General features: G+C 44.6%; 1 protein-coding gene across 1 annotated transcript; it reads left to right on the top strand.

The window, feature by feature from the left end:
• Positions 1-4,279: 4,279 nt before the first annotated feature.
• Positions 4,280-19,743, top strand: NFRKB (nuclear factor related to kappaB binding protein; the record flags this gene model as incomplete). Its single annotated transcript, XM_079545915.1, has 25 exons — positions 4,280-4,449; positions 4,692-4,893; positions 4,979-5,106; positions 6,000-6,174; positions 6,386-6,487; positions 7,086-7,159; positions 7,496-7,580; positions 8,049-8,229; positions 8,377-8,485; positions 8,942-9,068; positions 9,876-9,941; positions 10,936-11,015; positions 11,099-11,142; positions 11,546-11,606; positions 12,204-12,378; positions 12,974-13,080; positions 13,383-13,506; positions 13,986-14,065; positions 14,744-14,964; positions 15,060-15,357; positions 15,642-15,860; positions 16,338-17,123; positions 17,865-17,971; positions 18,745-18,880; positions 19,618-19,743. Exons 1-25 carry the CDS (start codon positions 4,315-4,317, stop codon positions 19,741-19,743), a joined length of 3,948 nt encoding a protein of 1,315 aa, XP_079402041.1. The 5' UTR covers positions 4,280-4,314.

Below are 19,743 nucleotides of genomic sequence, written 5' to 3'. Positions count from 1 at the left end.
TTCACCTCCTCTAAAAGCCCAAGTATATGGGTATCCTGGAGCTCATCTGTTTTAAAGTATATGCTCACTTCCGCTAAAATCCTGGAGCTCTTGTTAATGCTTTAAGAGGGTTTAAGTCCTCAGTGGCCATGAAGAATTACCCTCAAAATCCTTCTGGGATGCCATTTTATGCAGCTTTTAACAAAAAGGACAAGAGGAGAAATGAAACCTCTGCTTGCCCTGGACTTTTTTGGCATGTCTGCTGGCCCTAATTTTTTCCTTCTGAGAAGTGTCTCTGGTAGCCCTCTACTATTTCAATTGTAAGGGAGTAGCTTGCCCCTCTGAAGGCTAGTTGGCAGGTTATGTTGTATGTATATTTATAATGGAGCTGTTAAACAAGAGGACATCATGTAAATTGCTGGAATATGGCAGAACTCCTTTCTCTGTCTTTGTTTCAGCAGCCAAGGTGAAAGGGAATATAAACTTGAGAGCAGACTTCCTGGAGAAAAAGAGCAGCAGTGCAGCGGTGACTCTGCGTATGTGTGGGATGGATATTGCAATGAAGCTGTGACGACGTGCAGAAGCAGTCCATTAAATTATTATTTTTCCAACCCTCAAACTGTTTACATGCTGTCTCACCTATTCTACTTTCCCAAGCAGTTCCAGAAAAAGGATAAGTACAGCCTTATGTTTGGAATAAAACAATAGCAGCACGTAACAGTAGTATGGAGCCGCTGTTATTATTTTTCCCTCCAGAGTTTGCAGGGGAAAACACCTTTTTTGCCCATAAACAAAAAAAGGTTTACCTTAGCCTGCCTAGCAGCTTCTGCTGTGATCTCTAACAATAGATCTGCCAGGAGAAATGGCTATAGAAACACACCACCTGAAAATGCACGGTAGTCATCTCTGTTGCCACCTCAAAGTTGGATGTATCTTTCTCTTGAAGACTGGATGAAGAGTTGGTTATGCTGGTTTTCCAAATAACTTGTTAAAAACACACTAATTCCTTTTGGACAGTTTCTTAAAATGACCAGCCTTGGACTCAGGAAACACAAGAAAAATACCAGTGGACCACTATTTACAGGACACAGAAAGCCATCTGCAAGAGTTGCCTGCTTTGCAAGACCTGGTCTATGTACAGAACTCGTGTTATGTCTAGGGACCAGGAGAGAGGGAAAGGTGTTGTTTATTTTTCTTAGAAGGCAGTGGGTTTTTTTCTTACGTAATTCTCCTTCACAGGTCGTGTTGGTTGGTTATTTAATGCTTTTTGGTATTTGCAAGAGTATGATTACAACACCATCTATACTGCTGATGGGCTGTACTATATCTGTCTAAATGTTCATTCGTTCTGCTTGGAGCCTCATTCCAGAATATCAGTGCATAACAGGATAAGTTTATTTATAGAGTTGAAAGCAGAGAAGTTTTGTCGTAATGGCCCTTGAGAAAGGCCAGAAGAACTAAAAGAGGATCTCAGTTTTTTAATTTTCTCTTAACGCTGCGTTGAGTGCAAATCTGGAACTCTGGTGTAATTGCTTCTACAGATTGAGATGGAGTTGAATCATGTGAGCAGTGTTACACATGTACACAGGTTGTGGTGCCAGGCCTTACGGAGGCAAAGCTCTTGGATATGAGAGAACTTACTGCTCAGACTTGGAAAGCAGATGTCTTGTGACTTGCTGGCAAAGCCTTGTAGCATGTATTCCCTTGGTGAATATCGTATCTATGAATACGGCGTGGAAATAGTGACTGTGCATGATGAGAAACCCTGATTAAAATACTGGCCAGTCCAGAACTGTTTCAAGGTAGCTTTGAAGTGATTTGCCAAAGTGTAGATGAATTTGTGCCTGGGATTTCACTTCTCTTCTCGCAGCCACGGTAGTGGGGCATTAATTAATAATTGGGGCATTAATGAGATCGGTAAGGCGTTGAAGACCTGAGCTCCCATTTAGTCATGTGCAGTGATGAGTCTTGGTTCTGTGCATTTGGGAGCTCATCTACTTTCGCAGTGCAGCCAAGCAGCTGTGATTCCCCTGGATTCATTTGAAATCACGTTGCTGAGCACTTTTTAAATGGCAGGCCATTGCAGTGTTTGTATGGGAGAATAGAAAGGAGCTCTTCATACTGGCTTTGCCTCAGTGTCCCTTTTTAGGAAAGGGTCTGCTGCATGAACAAAAGTCACACGTGTGGTATGAGCAGCAGGAAAGTAGAAGACTGGGAAATAAAATAATTGCAAATGGATGCTGCTCTACAGGAGCATTTTTAAAGTCTTAAAGCCTGAAATCTTTGGTATCAAACTTTAATGATTTTGCAAATGTGAAATTAAAAAAAAAAACACCATCAACTTTGCTTTATTCAACTTTGTGGAGGGTTGCAGAATGAGGATGCTTGCTCTTGTACCAGTTTTTCAAAGCTGAAAAGTGCAGAGTGTTCCAGGAAACAGTTGTAAAATGGCATCTTTGAACTCATCCCTGCTGTATTGAAACTTCTGCTCTGTCCCACAGCAATAGCAGTGTACTCAAGCCATCAGCTTGACACCAGCATTAAGTGATTCATCGTGTCCTCAGTCAAACTGATGCTTTGTGGAGGGAGAAGCATGTCTGGAAATCAAGTAGTGTGAATTTTCATTCCAAAGTAATTAAGTACAGTGACTTCCCAGAGTGTGGGGGGGAAAGCTGAACAGCTCTGCAGAGCAGTTGTGCTGCAGGACTGGCCATTAAAAAGAAAGAAGACAAAGACAACAGTTTGCATGGGTTTTTTCCAACTTCTGCAGTGCAGAAGACATAGGATTTATAATTGTTTTTTAACCAGAGCCACCCCAGAGATCTGTCTTTTAAAACAATGCCCTCCTGGAGCTTAACTCTGCAGCACTGCTACCTGCTCAAAGATGGGAATTGCCGTGGGCTCTGCTTGGGCTCATGCTTTTCTGTGTGGTGTTCCGGGTCGGATTCTGTTGTGGTTTTGTTTTTGTTCTCCACTACCCCCCCCCAAAAAAAAAACCACCCTGAAATGAGCTGTCTGACTGCTTGGGCACTGGGGACGGAGCTCAGCTCTTTCCCACAGTGTTCTGCCTGCCATTATTTAAATGTGTATGTTCATTGTACATTCGGTGACTGTTAGTGTTAATAGTCTTGTGCTACCTGGCAGATGTAAAAACAAAAGTAATAAATCTTTTTTTTTTTTTTTTTTTTTTAAAGGCTGTGGTTTCTGTGGGCTGCTGTGAATGTTCCCCTGCACTGTAGGGAAGGGGTGGGGCTTTTAATTAAGTGTTAATTAAGAAAACTGTCCATTGTCACCGAGAGACAGGAGGGGGTGCGGGGGGAGAAAAAAAATCCTTTCTTAGATGCGGCTCGATGGAGCCTGCCCCACAGGGCAGCACTGCGCAGGCGCAGCAGCTGTGCTTTGGCGCATGCGCCGAGAGCGCCAGGCGCCTCACCACTTCCGGTGCGGCTGCCTTCTGACTTCCGGTTCGGGGGCCGTGAGGGGGCTGAGGGAAACGGCCGGCAACTCCGGGCCGCGCCTCGGCGGGAGCAGCTCCGGCAGGCCGGGTGCTTACCAGGCGGCGGCTCCCCGGCCTCGCTGCCGGTGGAGGAGCCGTGCGGGTTCCGCTGAGGTAAGGAGGCGGCCCGGGCGCGGGGGAGGCAGCCTCGGTGCGGGACAGGCGACCCGCCGAAGCCCCCCGGCGGTGCGTGCCGCAGTGCCCGCGGTCGGGCGCCTGGCGGGGCGGTCGTCTCTGCTCAGCGCCCAACCGCTGTCCTCTGCGTGCCGTGCGATGGGAAGCTCGGGCAGTTCAGTGTGAAATACCCATTTTTGTCCTGTTTTTTTTTTTTTCTTCCCCTTCACTTGCTCTGCGTGCTTCCTCCCCTTCGGCCTCTGCAGAAAGCCAACGGAGACGAGAGCTGAGCTGCGCAGCTGTTTCCAAGTCCAGTGTGAGGGGAGCAGGGCCCTCCATCAACCCCTGCCTGCAAACAGAGCTTGTGGAAAGCTTGAACTTAGTTTCAGTATTTCGGTTTGCGTATCAAAGACTCTCCAAAAAGATGAATGTAGTCACTTTATCGTGATGCTTCATTCCATACGTGGCAGCTTCTGCACATAGGAAGCAGTGTGAGGAAAAGCATTCCTCCGTTGGCACAGTGTGTGCTGCAGTTGAACATCCTTTTGTGATTCCCTCTGGTTGTGTCCCTTGGATTGATGGTGTGATTTGCGTTTAAACAGCTGCTTCATCAAATGTGACCCCTCAGATGTTGTCAGTGTGGGGCGTAGCTGTTTTGGGAGCTCTGGGGCTGGTGGGTGTGCTGAGGGTTTTGCTGCTGTTGTTCAGGAGCTGGAAAGAGAAGAATGGACTCTCTGGATCACATGCTGACAGACCCCTTGGAGCTGGGGCCATGCGGGGACGGAAATGGGGCGCGGATCATGGAGGACTGCCTGCTGGGTACAACCAGAGTCAGTCTGCCCGAGGACCTTCTGGAGGACGTGAGTAGTGCTTTGTGTTTGCAGAGCCTTGACGAACAGCGTGTTTTAACTCCTATTGTGGGGATCACAGAGGAACAGAATTTTCTTGCTACCAATCTCATTTATTTCCTCAACTTCTGTGCAGTGTTGTTTTGTTCGGTGTGAGACAGCCTTGTGTTACTTAACCAGAGAAAGCCTTAGGAGCTTAAGCTGCTAAAGATGCGTATGCATTTTTTCTCATTGTTGTTATTTCCCTTGTTTAGCCCGAGATCTTCTTTGAGGTTGTCAGCCTGTCTACGTGGCAGGAGGTGCTGACAGATGCACAGCAAGAACACCTCAAAACGTTCTTGCCTCACTTTCCTGAAAACAACCGCGAGCATCAGAACAAAATCATCTCTGCGTTGTTCAGCGGCGAAAACTTCCGCTTTGGAAACCCACTGCACATTGCCCAGAAACTCTTCCGGGGTCAGTGAGCACAGTAATTGTGGTGTGTTATCAGAGTTAAGTTCTCAGGCCGAAAACTGAAGGAATTTTTACCTCTGTACCACAGATGGGCACTTCAATCCCGAAGTTGTGAAGTACCGGCAGCTGTGTTTGAAGTCGCAGTACAAACGCTACCTGAGCTCTCAGCAGCAGTACTTCTACAGGCTGCTCAAGCAGATCCTTGCTTCCCGCAATGTGAGTGGCTTCGGGGCGCAGCCATCGCTTTCTTGTGCTCTGTAACTGGCAGGCTGTCTTTCCAGCAGTGTGCCTTGGTGTCTGTGCATTCGCAATTCTCCAGTCTCCTCCTTTTATCTTCTTTTCCAGTGGTCTGTGTAAAATAAGAATGCTAAAAGTTCTGTTTGCAAAGATGCACCTCAAACTTAGGTTTTAAAATTCTCAGAGCTCTCGTTTGTGTCATGTCCTTTTTGCGCCCACCTCACCCTTGATTTGCTTTTTTTCACTGTATTTTAACGAGTCAATCTGCTGTGATTTTTCTACATTTGTCATTGTGAAACCAGAAGTTTGCTAACAAAGCCTTACAAACCCACTGCTTCGTTGGAAACAGTAGAACAGCTTAGGATCTCTAAAGTCTTGTATGGATACTGCTGTCAGCCAATCTGCCAACTGAAATATATCCTTTGTAAATGCTTGCTTATTGTTGCATTAAGCTTAAACATTGAGGTGGGTGAAGAGGGAAGTCTGTATAAAATGCCCCACAGTTAATGAACGTGGGAAATGAACACAGAACCGTGCAGGAGCTGATTTCCTCTGTAGCTCTCACAAGGGAAGTTTTTCATGTTTCATTAGGTGTGCAAACTGCACAGTACATCTCAGACCAGTGGTTTGTGTCCTGAACAGTCCACGTATTGCTGGTCTGTGGTAGTGCAGTGTTTTACATACCAAGGAAGACGCAGAAATCTCTTACTAGATCTCTTCTTCTTCCCCTCTGCTTGAACGATTGTTTATAATGCTGATTTTAGAACTGCCAACAAATTCTGATACTTTGCAGGGGTTGCACATAGCTTGGCCATTCCAACTTACAGAGCTGTAACTGAGATAAGTAACACCATGCATATCTTCTCTTCTAGCACTTGCTGGAGTTAGCTAGGAAAGGAGGCCCTGATATGATCCTGAAGAGAAAGCATTTCTCACCATCGTATGACGCAGAGGAGCGGGAGAAACGCACGCATCGGCGCTACTTGAAGATTCTGAGGGAAGTGAAAGAGGAGTGTGGAGATACTGCTTTGTCTTCTGATGAAGAAGGTAATGCCCTGGGCTGCAGTGAGGATGTGAGTTGTGAATAGAGAAAAAGGCTTTTTTTTTTTTAAAGTGAGGATAACATATTTGGTAGAGGAATGAGAGGTGAACTCCAGTGTTACTGACTGCCCTTTAACAAGCACTGAGGGACAGGATTAGCTGTGTTTGGGGCTGATAAGACTTGCAGAAATTTATTTGATTGTTTTGTTTATTGAAGATCTAAGCTCCTGGCCCCCAAGCTCTCCTTCACGTTGTCCCAGTCCACCGGTTCCCCTGAGGGTGATACCCACACTGTCAACCATGGACATGAGAACAGCAGGTGAGAAACAACCTCGGTGTTGGGGTATACCGACCTCAATAAGGATTGAGGTGTGAGGATTACTTTGAGAATCCTCTGAGAGACTGCAATAAATCTGTGAGAATCTGTTGTTTCATGAGAAATCGTGTAATACTTCAATTGTGTAGTCCCCACAGTATCCAAATCTTCTCATGCTTTGTTTTCACTTGAAAAAATAATAGTATTTTAACACAGGGTCTGCAGTTTGTTTAATATTGCTGATTTTTTTGTTGTTTTTTTGTCCTTGATGATTGAAGCAGTAGCATGGTACAGTTGTAACTGTTTAGCTGTATGTGGCAAGGGAATTCCTCTGAAGGTTACTGTAAGCAGGGCTGCAGAGCCTTTGGTGCTCACTTCTTTTCACTTCCATACCTGCGTTAGCAGTGAAACCTAATGAACAAAGATAGAAACTGTTGTAACAAACTGGTCGATGAAAAGAGCTTCCGATTATCAAGGGATATTTATTTACTGTAAGTTGGAGGTTTTGAGAGTGAGAATGAATAGAAAATTGCATTCTGAGTCTGTAAAGTAACCAAGCAAAACAAGAAAGGCATCTTATCTCTGACTTTTTTCACTGCAGACAGAATAGAACTTGGTGAGAGTGATCTGAAGATGATGCTGAGGAAACACCGTGAGAAGAGAAAATACCAACCTGTAAGAGAACAGGAAATCTTGGGGTCTGACAAGGAGGGCGTGTGGCCACCTTCAGTTCATACCATCACACGTGTAATTGTTGATGGATATGTGCACCCCGTGGGCATGGTTACCTGCTTAGAAGTATTCTGTAACTTCCACCGTGTGTTGTTGAGACACAACATTTTCCACTTGGGGATTGAAGACTTCCCTGTTTCTGTTGTAGTGATTCACTTTTTAAGCTGATCCCAGACAGGGTTGAGGCGTTTCACTGTTTGATTTTCTTCTGTATCTTTGTTGCTAACACAGCATTTTATCCATTCCTGACTTTCCTTTCTGTCCCCTTGTCCCATGTAGGACCACCCGGACTTGGTGACAGCAGATATTACTCTCGAGGACATTATGACTCGTGTAAATGCTGGCAGGAAAGGTTCCTTAGCAGGTCAGTGGCTGGAAGCAGTGCTTGCCCACTGCATAAACATGGGGTGTTCTGTGACTGGGAAATCTAAGGATGGAGGTAGGCTCTGCTGAGTGTTGTATTCTTTTGCTCTTTGCATACCTGGCTAGCTGCTGTGGGATTGTAAGTTTGGATTGCACACAGGCAATCCCAGTTTCCATTGAATGTGCTTCCAGCTAATTGGTTTTAAATTAATTTATATGCCTGCTCTGGGCTGTTACCTTCGCTTTTCTAATTTCATGTATGTTGGCATAGAAACTGGGATTTTCCTGTTGAGGGATAAAAAAAAACAGACAGGTGGGAATAGGAGGATGGGATGAGCAGATAGTGAATAAGTTTGTTTCATGTGTGGTTTTGAATATATGTTTAATGATGTTGTTATTTTATGGTCCCCACTGAAATATAGTAAGATGCTTTCTTGTTGTTTTTTCTTACCTTTTATCATTTCTGAAGCTTTATTTGACCTTGCAACCTTCAAGAAAAAGGTGAAGGAAAAGGATGACAAAAAGAAGAAGAAGCTGAAGGTCGTTAAGTCAGAGGTGGAAGATTTGGCTGATTCTTTCAGCGGTGCACATGGGATCCCATCACTGTCTCAGGACCATTCCCCCATTCCTCTGTCATCTGTCAAAGAGGAGTAAGTGCTTCTGAATGCCCTGAATGCTCTGTACTGCTTGGAGGATGTTCAGCTCCATATACTCTGTACATGAAGATGTGCTTTGTATGATGTGTGATCTCAAACTCAGGATGCTCACACTCTGCTTGTGTGTTCTTTCATTTGAAGACCTCTTGAAGAGATGAAGCCATGCCTTGGAGTCAATGAAATATCTTCCAGCTTCTTCTTCCTTCTGCTGGAGATACTGTTTCTGGAAGGTCCTGCCAGTCTCTCTGTGGTGAGAACCACCCACATGGTTAAGAATCTTTGCAGAAAGTAGAATTAGAGTGCAGAGTTTTTTGTAGCTGTGTAACAGAGATTTTGTCCGGAAGCATCTTGCTGTAAATCACATCCTGTGTGGTTCCATATTAAAAAATGAGAACCCACATCTGTTTGTAACGACTCTCATGCATTTAATCACCTGCCTTTGTGAGTCTTTCCATATCTGCTGTTCAGGCCATGATTACATAAATTCTGTGTATTAAGCCTGGTGATGGGGGGGAGTTATTTCCCTGTTTTTGCTGTCTGTTTTCTGAAATACCATCTTACAGTTACTTGAAAAAGTCAGGTGATCTTTTTTTGTCAGTGTGGAATCTTTTTTTCCCATTAAATGTTTGGCTGTTTTGGTTGCTATTCGAGCATTCATAGCTTAGGTCATTCAATGTTTAACAGAATGCTTGTTTTTTCTTTCCAGCTTGAGGATAAAGTTATAGATTGGCAAACTTCTCCTGCCAGTGCACTGAATACCTGGTTCTCCTTTGCCCCTAATTGGTCTGAACTGGTTTTACCTGCCTTGCAGTATCTGACAGGTGACAGCAGAGGTAAGAATAGCTGTCAGAAATATTAATGGTGCTTGTGCATTTGTTCTAATCAGTGCTGGTTTGTATTATAGCTTCAGTCAGTCTTTAATTCATCAGTACAGTAAGTCGTTGTATTGCTTACAGTGTTTCTGTAATAGGTCTTAGGTTTCTTTCTTGACTGTGGTAGACTTTGTATGAGGATAGTGGGTAAGACCCAGCTTGATTCAAATGAATGTGAAACTGAAACAGGCTGTTTCTCCTGTTTAAACTGTGTCTGTAAGGCAGCATGTTTGAAGCAGGTGCAAAGAGCTGTGGTTGCCTTTGGAGATAATGACAAATAAATAAGATGCTGCTCTGAGCAATCCACTGGAAACATGGAAGTTGGCCCAGCTTTTACCTGGGGCTTGGGCCAGCTAAGCTCCACTGGTTCCTTTCAAACTAATTTATTCTGTGGTGCTGATTTGCTTAGTTTTAAGTGGAGGGACAGTGTGGATTGCAGTGGCCTTTGCAGAATGGATGCATGATGGTGATTACTGTGAATCTCAAGTTTGTTTCAACGTGTGCCCATGGATAGCCACCATGCAGTAAAGTTCCTGGGATCTCATCTGACAGCTTGGAGCTGACAGGGTTGTTACCCTGTTCTGTTCTTGGGATTGCACTGTTACTCAGGAGATGCTGACCTTCCCGTTGGGCAGGTGTGCATTTGGGGATGTAAGCACTTGAAATGCTGTCACTGTGAGTCTGACTCAACAGTTTGCATTGCAGCTGTGGAACTGCAGGGATTGTGTTGGTGTGTGATGATTCTGAACTGCGCATCTCTCTTTGTAGATGTTCCATCCAGCTTCTCACCTTTCGTTGAATTCAAGGAAAAAACTCAGCAGTGGAAGTTGCTCGGTAATTTGCACTTCTCTATGATTTCCACTGTAGTAAAGATCATTTGTTTTCCCCAGAACTCTTCTGTTTTCCTTGTAGCCCAGAGATGAAGTCCAGCAGATCCACCATTTCAGTGGTTGGGCCTTTTGTATTTTGGCTGAGCAGAAATGAGGTTTACATTCAGTACTTTTGCTAGGCATTATTTTCAGCAGTAGAAAGAGTAAGTGATCAAAGGCACTGAGCCTTTCTTCCTTTATGTTGCTGGCATAGCTGTTTGTCACCCTTCAGATCTTTCTGAACACTTCCATATTTTCCATGCTGTAGAGCATGCTTTCTGATTATTCAGTCTAATTCTTAATTACAATTATAAATAATTTAAGCTTCTCTGTGAAGCAGGCTGAGTTTATTCTCATTTTACAAGCAGGAACTGAAGAGCAAATTAAGAATAAATTTGCCCAGGCTCATATTGTGTGAATTACAGATGCTTTGCATTTTTTACTTCAGCTACTAGGCAGATTTTTCTATTCTCAGCTATTGTGACCCTTGGTCATATTCACAGGTTTAAACTGGCAAAGTTTTGGAGTCAGGTTGGACTTGGTGATCTTAGAGGTCAACATTAATGATTCTGTTATTCTGTGGTATTCCTCCAGTCCTTTTGCTAGTCTTTGGTGCAGGTTATGTAGACACTTGTTTCTGCCTGGGTCTTGCTGACTGCATTTACTTTGGGAAGTGGAGACCAGCTGCACGTGTCAAGTATTGCAAGCAATGTCTTGTCTGCTGTTCTGGGGGTGAAGCATTGTCCTTCATATCAGCACAGGGCATTTATTAGATTGCAGCCCTTTGCTGTGCCTGAATGTGTTCAAGTAGTGAAACTGGAGCATCTGTGAAGTATGTAAGGTGCCTTGTGATGGTGACACGTGAGGTTAGAAGAGAGCAGGAGGTGACTGGAAACTGCGAGCAGCTGGCTTCGTAACAAATAATTTTCATTTCTTATGTTTCTTGGTTTTTGGACTAGGTTCTTGCCAAGATCATGAGAAGGAATTGGCAGCACTGTTTCAGCTCTGGTTGGAGACCAAGGACCAGACTTTCTTCAAAGTGAGTCAGAAGAAAATGGCCTTTCAGCAGCACAAAGCCTGACTGGGTTGTATCCAACACTGACATTTCTGTTTCTTTGATAGGAAAATGAAGACAGCTCAGATGCCACAATGCCAATTCCTAGAGTGTAAGTGTACAATTCTGCTTTTAAACTTTCACAGTGTGTGCTGAAGCTGGGAGGTTTGGTCCTTGTACCTCTAGAGCTGGTTACTTCAAAGGAAAATTTTGCATCATGTGTCAGGAGGGAATTTGTAGTTTATAGATGAAATAATTGGACACTGCAAACCCAAAGAGACCTCTGATCCAACATGTATCCTCGTTACTGGATTGCTTAAAATCCTTGCTTACTTTCAGGTAGACTGTAAAGAATATTTCGTGGTCTCTGCGGGATTATTTATACCAGCATAAGTGCTTTCAGAGCCTTTTCTTTGGTGCCAGAAGAATTTGCAGTGAGGTGGCTAATCCTTTGGGACAGGTTTTGGGAGTACTGTGGGTTTGTTGCTCAAAACTGATGGTGGTCTTTGTTTCAGAAGGACTGACTACGTAGTCCGACCTAGCACTGGAGAGGAGAAACGTGTATTCCAGGAGCAGGTAAAAAGAGAATCTTCCTAAGAGTTGGCCATTGAAGGAAGACAGTTTGTATTTTGAGAATTGTTTGAGAATTGTGTACTCTCTAAAAAGTTTGTTGGTACAGATGATTCATGTGTTCCTTCTTATTGAAGCGGGTGTTTCAGCCTCAGATAGAACTTGCTAACAGCATGTCCTAACTGCTTATTTCAAAAGCCCCTATGTTTCCAATGGGTATCAGGTAAATTAATTGACCTGAACTGTGTTTGTTCTACACTGTTTAAGTGTTTACTTAAGGAACTATCTAGAGAATGATAGTAACTTAGCCTGTATTACAGTATCAGTTACAAGCCTCAAGACTTTGCTCTGTTTAAATTCTTTATAGAGAGCGGTGAGGTGCTGGCACAGCTGCCCAGAAAGGCTGTGATGCCCCGTCCATCCCTGGAGGTGTTTGAGGCCAGGTTGGATGGGGCTCTGGGCAGCCTGGGCTGGTATTAAATGAGGAGATTGGTGGCCCTGCTTGTGGCAGGGGGTTGGAGATCTGTGATCCTCGAGGTCCCTTCCACCCAACCATTCTGTGATTTGTATCCTGCTAAATTCACTCCTCTTGTTTCAAAACAGGAGCGTTTCCGTTACAGCCAGCCCCACAAAGCTTTCACCTTCCGTATGCACGGCTTCGAGTCGGTTGTTGGTCCTGTGAAGGGGGTCTTTGACAAGGAAACATCATTAAACAAAGCCCGAGAGCATTCTCTCCTGCGATCAGACAGACCAGCATATGTCACCATCTTGTCCCTCGGTAAGGCGATTGCATGCTCTGACAGTTGTTTATTTACTAATTAAAAGGCACATTTGTCCACCCAAACAATGACTTTAGGAATCTACGTCGTGAAAGAAAAAGGTGGATGGACTGATAGGACATAAATGAAGAAGAAAAAAAGACCTGAAATAATGGTGATGAAATGCTGGGAGCTGGAGTTGACTACAAGAACAGAAGACAGCTGTGTTTTACTTCTTTTCTGAGAGAAAATGGGAAATGCAGAGGAGAGCTCACGAGGCTGGTGGGAGCTAAGGCTCAGATAACTGCAAGACAAAGAATAGTGGCTTAAGTGTGCTGTTGTGAAGTTGGGGCATTGTGAAGTTGAGTGCTGGTCCCTGTGTTCATTGCTCCTGGCTCCACACCAGCACAGTCAGTGTACTTTAAAATGATCATTTGTAATCTCTGCTCCTACAGACATCAGGGGCTCTGAGGGATCACTGGGACTAGATTTTGCTGACTGAGAGGGCGTTGTACAGTGGAGAGGAGAAAGGCATACAGAAACATATCTGCTGAATTATTTGAATACCACTGCTTCTCTAGGGCTGGAAGTTTAAGCTCTGATTTTCTACTTCAGTTCGTGATGCTGCTGCTCGGCTTCCTAACGGAGAAGGAACTCGTGCTGAAATTTGTGAGCTGCTTAAAGATTCCCAGTTCCTAGCTCCTGATGTCACGAGTGCTCAAGTAAGTTGAATGTCATCTGGGAAAAAAGACCCAGAATTTACAACACATCATGCATGCAGCTGCTTACAGAACAGATTCAGAAACAGTCGATTTTTCAGAGCCCTTGGATTTGTTGAAGCTCCATTTAATCCAAGAGGGCAGGCAGCACCCTGCAGTGCAACTTCTGCTCCTAGTCATTTCTTGCATTTAGATTGCCAGCGACTTGCCCTGGTTTAATGCTGAATGGGTTTGACTTTTCTGCACGTGACCCCCAGCTGCCCCAACAGGGACCTGCTGTAATACAGTGAATTCTGAATTTTCAGGTTAACACTGTTGTTAGTGGAGCTCTGGATCGACTGCATTATGAGAAAGATCCCTGTGTCAAATACGACATCGGACGCAAGTTGTGGATCTACCTGCACCGGAACAGGAGTGAGGAAGAGTTTGGTAAGCCTGCCTTGGTGGGACTGCCCTGTGCATCCTTACCCACACCACTGAAAATGCCCACATGTTTCACCCTGTTTTTTCAAGAGCATTTGCTGTGCTTTTGAGCTTCTCCATCCTAGTTGAATAATGAACGCTAATTCATCAGTCTAGCTTTTTTACTCTAGTCTTTGCTAATATTTGCCCAGCAGCATACAGTCTTGCAGAGCAGTATGTTAGTTGATAGTGAGTGTTTGGTAGAAAAATAGCATTCTTTGTGCAAGAACTGCAGATGCATGTACATTGACAACTTCAGCACATCTTCATTTCAGCCTTTTGGGCTAATTTTATTTTGCCTTTTTTTATGTGCTATTACATGTACCTGCGTGGATGTGTGTTGTGTTTCTTGCCTGAAGATGAACTGAGAGGTGGCCACTTTCTTAAGCACATTTGTTTGTGTTCTTTAACTCTTCTTTAACTTTCTTTTTAACTTGTACTTGCAGAACGGATCCACCAGGCTCAAGCTGCTGCAGCAAAGGCCAAGAAGGCTCTCCAGCAGAAGCCAAAACCTCCAGCAAAAGTGGTAAATTCCTTTGCACAGATTGGCATGGATTTGTGATTGAGAATGAGATATGGATTTAACTTAATCTGTAAATTTTGCATCTATTGAGGCTGGTGAAATTTGCCACCTATTCATTTAATTTCCTTTCTGTACACGTATGTGAGAGTTAGTCTGGTACCAGTGCACAGAATGTAAAAGAAAAGAGGGAACTTTGCTTCTCCCCATATTACCCACATTGATCTTGGCAGGAAGGTCAACAGGATTTGTGCTCCTTCTCTCAGAAGTGGTCTCTTTAGATCTTTTGAGATCAATCTGTAGCAGGGCATGTGAAACATGCCTCTTCCTGTGCTGAAGCTGTGAGGATTTGCATGTCTTTCTTTTATTTTTTGGCATTGATACCAAATATCTGTAAAATAGTCACAGCTGGCAAATTAACCAGAGTGGACATCTGACTGTTATGAACGTTTCTCAGTGCTGAGAGGCACTTCTCCCTTAGAACAGGAACAGCCAAACTGACCAGCCCACTTGTGGCTGCCGCTGAGGAAGGCAGAAAGACAGATGTCTGTGATTTCAGGATTCTGCACCATGGCATCATTTGTAATTTTCTAGTTGTTCAAAGTGCTCAGTCCGTTCTCCTTACAGTGCAACAATGACAACCATTTCTGTAAAAACTTTCAGTTTGACTTGGTTCCTTTGCAGAAATCTAGTAACAAGGAGAGCTCTGTGAAAGCACTCCCCAGCAGCACGTCAGAGCCCAGTCAGCTGAGCCTCAGTGACTCCAGCATGCCGCCAACTCCCGTGACTCCTGTGACACCTACTGCACCAGCACTACCAGCAACCCCTATTTCACCCCCACCAGTGTCTGTGGTGAGCAAGAGTGTACCTAATGCTGGATCAGAGCCAGCAAAACCCAGCCAAAGGTATGCTCTGTTTCTGTCTTACACTTGTGAATATTACTGGTTCTTTCTCGGTCATCTACACCTTTGCTGACCTACTGGCTTTATCTTTTCTGTAGCGTTCTTCTGGTTTCATCCCCTACCATGCCACAGCTTGGGACGTTGCTTTCCACAGCCCAGAGTTCACAGACCCAGTCTGGGCAGCAGCCACCTCCCAGCAGGGTGGTAAGTCACACTGCATCGTCAGTATTGCCGCAGGTCCGAGTGGTCAGTGCCCAGTCCAGCCTCCCAGCTGTGTCTCAAGCCCCAGTGGTAACACAGCAGCAGCAGCAGCAGCAGCAGCAGCAGCAGCAGCCTACATCAGTGCCTCAGATCCGTGTCCCAGCTACAGCCACGCAAACCAAAGTACTGCCTCAGGTGAGACTGGGTGCTTGGAAATGCTGCAGTTGCTCTGATGTTTGCCTGTGGGTCTCTCTAGTTTGGTGCAGCTGCAGGAACAGAGCATTGTTAACAGCTGTGCACAACTACTGTTCTGTGCCCCCTTTTTTGTTTCCGTTGCCAGTTTATGTGGCAGCATCAGTTTGTGTGTTACACTAAAAAATACAGAATTTGCAAGCTAAGGCATGAGACAAAAGCACTGTGTATTAGTCTGTTAGGGTTGTGTTAGTCTGCTCATAAGCTGCCTCTTTGTTTTGCTGTAGGCTGTGATGACTTTACCAGTAAAAGCTCAAACCAGCCCAGTACAGGTGCAAAGACAAGGAACCTCTGTGACAGGACAGACAGGCATCACTGTGACAGGACTGTCTGCAGCACCCAGTCCTGCTGTAAAGGCAGTAACCAGCTCTCCAGGCAGTTCTGCTACAAGTACCTCCTCTACCACTGTCATCCAGAATGTAGCTGGCCAGAATATCATCAAGCAGGTGAGAGGGAGGAGAGATGAGAGCAAACTGCATGTCCCAGTTGTTTAACATTTGTCGTGACAGATGTGCATGCAGATGTGAAAAGAAAGTGAGAGGAATAGTTAGCCATCGTGTACCAGTTGATTGACCATGCAGACTCAGGCAATTGCTGGTTTGCTGTGTTTTAGCCCCATTTTCATGTGCAGGTAAAGAATATGTTAGTGCAGGCTCTTTAACTTAGAATCTGCACCTGTTGTTCTTTTTTTCCATTCCTTTTATTTGAAGAAGAAACAATTTCCAGAACACTTGATTTTGTGAATGCTGTGTAGCAAGCAACCAAAACTATTTTCAGGAGTGCAGTAAGCACTTAGCAACCTGCTGAAGAGGAAAAGAACACTGAGCAAACATCAACCTGTTGGAAGTTTTACTCTTGTTTTACTGTGCCCTGGACTGTGCTCCAGTTTGATGCAACAAATCTGGTTCTCTGGTCTTTTCCAGGTGGCTATTACAGGGCAGCTTGGCATGAAGACCCAGCCTGGAAGCAGCATCCCACTTACAGCCACCAATTTTCGGATCCAAGGAAAAGATGTGCTGCGCCTGCCCCCCTCCTCAATCACCACAGATGCGAAGGGACAGACAGTGCTGCGAATCACCCCGGACATGATGGCCACCCTGGCCAAATCTCAAGTCACTACTGTCAAACTGACTCAGGACCTCTTCACAGCAGCTGCTGGAAGCAGTGCTAGTGGGAAGGGCATTTCTGCAACGTTGCACGTGACATCCAATCCTGTCCAGACTGCTGATTCTCCGGCCAAGACCAGCACGGCCTCATCTTCTTCTTCCAGTCCAGCTGGAAGCACGGTGGTTAAAGTGACTCCTGACTTAAAGACTGCAGAGCCAGCGAGTTCTGCTTTCAGACTGATGCCTGCTCTAGGCATGACTGTGGCGGATCAGAAGAGCAAAGCCATTACTACAGTGGCATCCACTGAGGCCAAGCCAGCTGCTACCATAAGAATCGTCCAAGGGCTGGGGGTGATGCCACCCAAAGCTGGGCAGACGATTGCCGTAGCTGCTCACTCTAAGCAAGTACCTTCTTCTGCAGCAGTGAGCGTGCCTGGCTCAGTCCATACCTCAGCTGTCTCCTTACCAACCGTGAGCGCCACAGTGTCCAAAGCAGTTGCTGTTGCCTCAGGAGCTGCTGGGACTCCCATAACTATAGGCACAGGAGGTACTGCTGTGCGCCAGGTTCCTGTCAGCACCACGGTTGTATCCACATCACAGGCAGTAAGTAATGCTGAGGTTTTTCTGGAGTTGGCAGAGAAAAGGGAGTGCTGGTTTATTACTGATGGCTTATCTCTAAAAACCTCTTACATCTGCAGAAGGTCAAATTAAGTAGTGTAGAATGTGAGTCCACAACTGATTTTGTGGTGTTGGAATTGCAGCTAAGTATTGAATGACCAGAATACAGTTAACTGTGTGTCTTCCAAAAACTCCTTTTGAGACAGTGAGTGAAATAAATTGGGTTTATCTGAAGTCCTCACCACTAGATGCAGTTCAGCATCTTGCCTCATGCTTCTGAAACCACCTTTTTTGGAATAGTGTCCCAAGCAGAATTGCTCTTCACTTGTATAAACATTTTTACCAAGTTACCAGTTCATTGGTTTAATGGCTATTACCAGTGGTTTTAATGCCCAAAGCTGAATGCAATGTAAACAGTGTTGTGAAAGTTGAGTAAGTTAATTGACATTACCATAGTTTCATAAGGATAAAAATGATGGGCAAATGCAATGCTCCTTCACAGAGAAATACTGTGGTGCAAAGATGAAAGGGATTTGCAGGACTGGGGCAGCTGTGAAGTGAATCAGTTGGAGGTGAATTTCAATTAGACTGCAGATTACATCAGCAACACTGCTTTGGTTTCTATTCCCAGGATGCTGAAAAGCAAGCTGAATGGCAACTGCCTGTTGCCAAGCAGTTTCTCTGCTGCATTCCCTGTGGCTTCTCATGTATTTTCAACTTCTCTAGGGTAAACTACCAGCCCGAATAACAGTGCCTCTGTCAGTGATCAGCCAGCCAGTGAAAGGCAAGAGCGTGGTGACTGCCCCCATCATCAAGGGCAACCTGGGGGCCAAGTGAGTACCTTCCACCTAGTAGTTTTGTTTGGAAATAGACTGAGGAGGTTCTCTGTGCAATTAGGTTCCTGGGGATCTAGCAAGCAGAGGATGGTAGAGATTTGAAGTCTGTTGAAAGGACCACTAACAGCAAGAAACTGAATGTGGAGTCTGGCAAAGAATGCAGTCCTTGTTTAGGTGCACTGAGATGTGGATTCTAACAATACAGGGAAGAAAATAATAATATTTGCTTTTAAGCCAACTATAATAGTTTAGTTTATAATAGATTAGTTCTTTGTTTGAGCAAGAATTAACCTGGTGACATACCTAAAATTGTTTGTAATCTGAGGGCATCTCTCTGTCAAAGAAACTAGTGCAGTGTTAACTGCCTCAGTGCAAATCCCTGTGGCGTTCAGGTATTGTTGTCTTTCTGTTTATTCTTCCATGAATTCTGGTAGTATCTCCCTTGGTTCATATTTCAAGGCAGAACATTGTGTGCTCAGCTATTCTCTGCATTCGCTGGGAAGTGTTCAGGTCTGATCAGACTAGCCCAGTAACAAACACGGTCCAGAGTTAGAGGGTTTAGTCCATGTGATAAAGTCATTCTCCCTAACCGTGAGAAACGTTGACATAAACTTTTCACTTGTGTATTTGCCATTGTTGTGAAACAAAAATAATTAAAACCATTAGTAAATTAGCTAAGTCATTTAATCTCCTAGCAACTGAAAAACAATTCATAAAAGACATAGCCTGCTGTACTGTTTATTAACCTTTCAACAATTCTCTTTCCTTAGCATCAGTGGGTTGGGCAGAAATATCATCCTGACTACGATGCCAGCAGGGACAAAACTGATTGCTGGGAACAAACCAGTGAGTTTTCTGACTGCACAGCAACTGCAGCAGCTGCAGCAGCAAGGCCAAGCCACACAGGTAATGGCATGAAGAATGATTCCCTCATTTGCTTTGTGATGACTGAACATCTTCATGAGGACATCTGATAGATGCATGGGCTTCCATGAGAAGTGCAGGTGCACAGCTTGTCTGTATTGAGCACATGCACTGCATCGTTTCCTTTTCCTTCCTTACATCCAGTTATGGTTTTTAAATGTTTGTGAAGTACTGATGGTATAATGAATGGAAAACCAGGAGTCCTGTCATTTCTGGTTGACTGAAGGATTGTTTCTGTACCCTGACTTCCTATGTTGTGCTTTGCTCTTTGGCTTCTGCAGGCCTCCATTTCTTGAAGAAACCACATTGCTTCTTTGTGTAACCATTTTGCTGTCTGGAAACTTAGTGTTTGGTTTCAGAAAGGTAACCTTCCTTGAGAGCTGCTAATAATAAGTCTTGAGAAGTGAAGCATCCAATGGAGTGAAGTTCTTCCTCAGAAAACTTGTCATAGCAGCTGATATGTCAGTTTTTACTCACACTAGGTTTTAGTTCTTCCTGTCTGATCTTGAGATCTCTTGCCACCCTCCCACATGAGTCGTGGATGCAGCGATCTTCTTGTGCCACATTCTGTTTCTGATATGTTTTGGTGTTTGATCTTGTTCACGTAACTGAAATTTTGTCAGCAGCAGAAGCAATCATTTATCAGTGTGATGCAGGTGCTGTGTGGCACCAGGTTGTTCTTGACACGAGTTGAATTTTTTTCTTTCCATTTCAAACAGGTGCGAATTCAAACAGTTCCAGCCTCCCATCTGCAGCAGGGAACGGTGTCTGGCTCAAGTAAAGCAGTTTCCACTGTCGTCGTGACAACAGCTCCATCTCCAAAACAGTCCCAAGATCAGCTATGA

This window comes from Tetrao urogallus (assembly GCF_951394365.1).
Source record: "Tetrao urogallus genome assembly, chromosome: 22".
Lineage (NCBI taxonomy): Eukaryota > Metazoa > Chordata > Aves > Galliformes > Phasianidae > Tetrao > Tetrao urogallus.
This window is presented reverse-complemented; position numbering and strand designations above follow the sequence as displayed.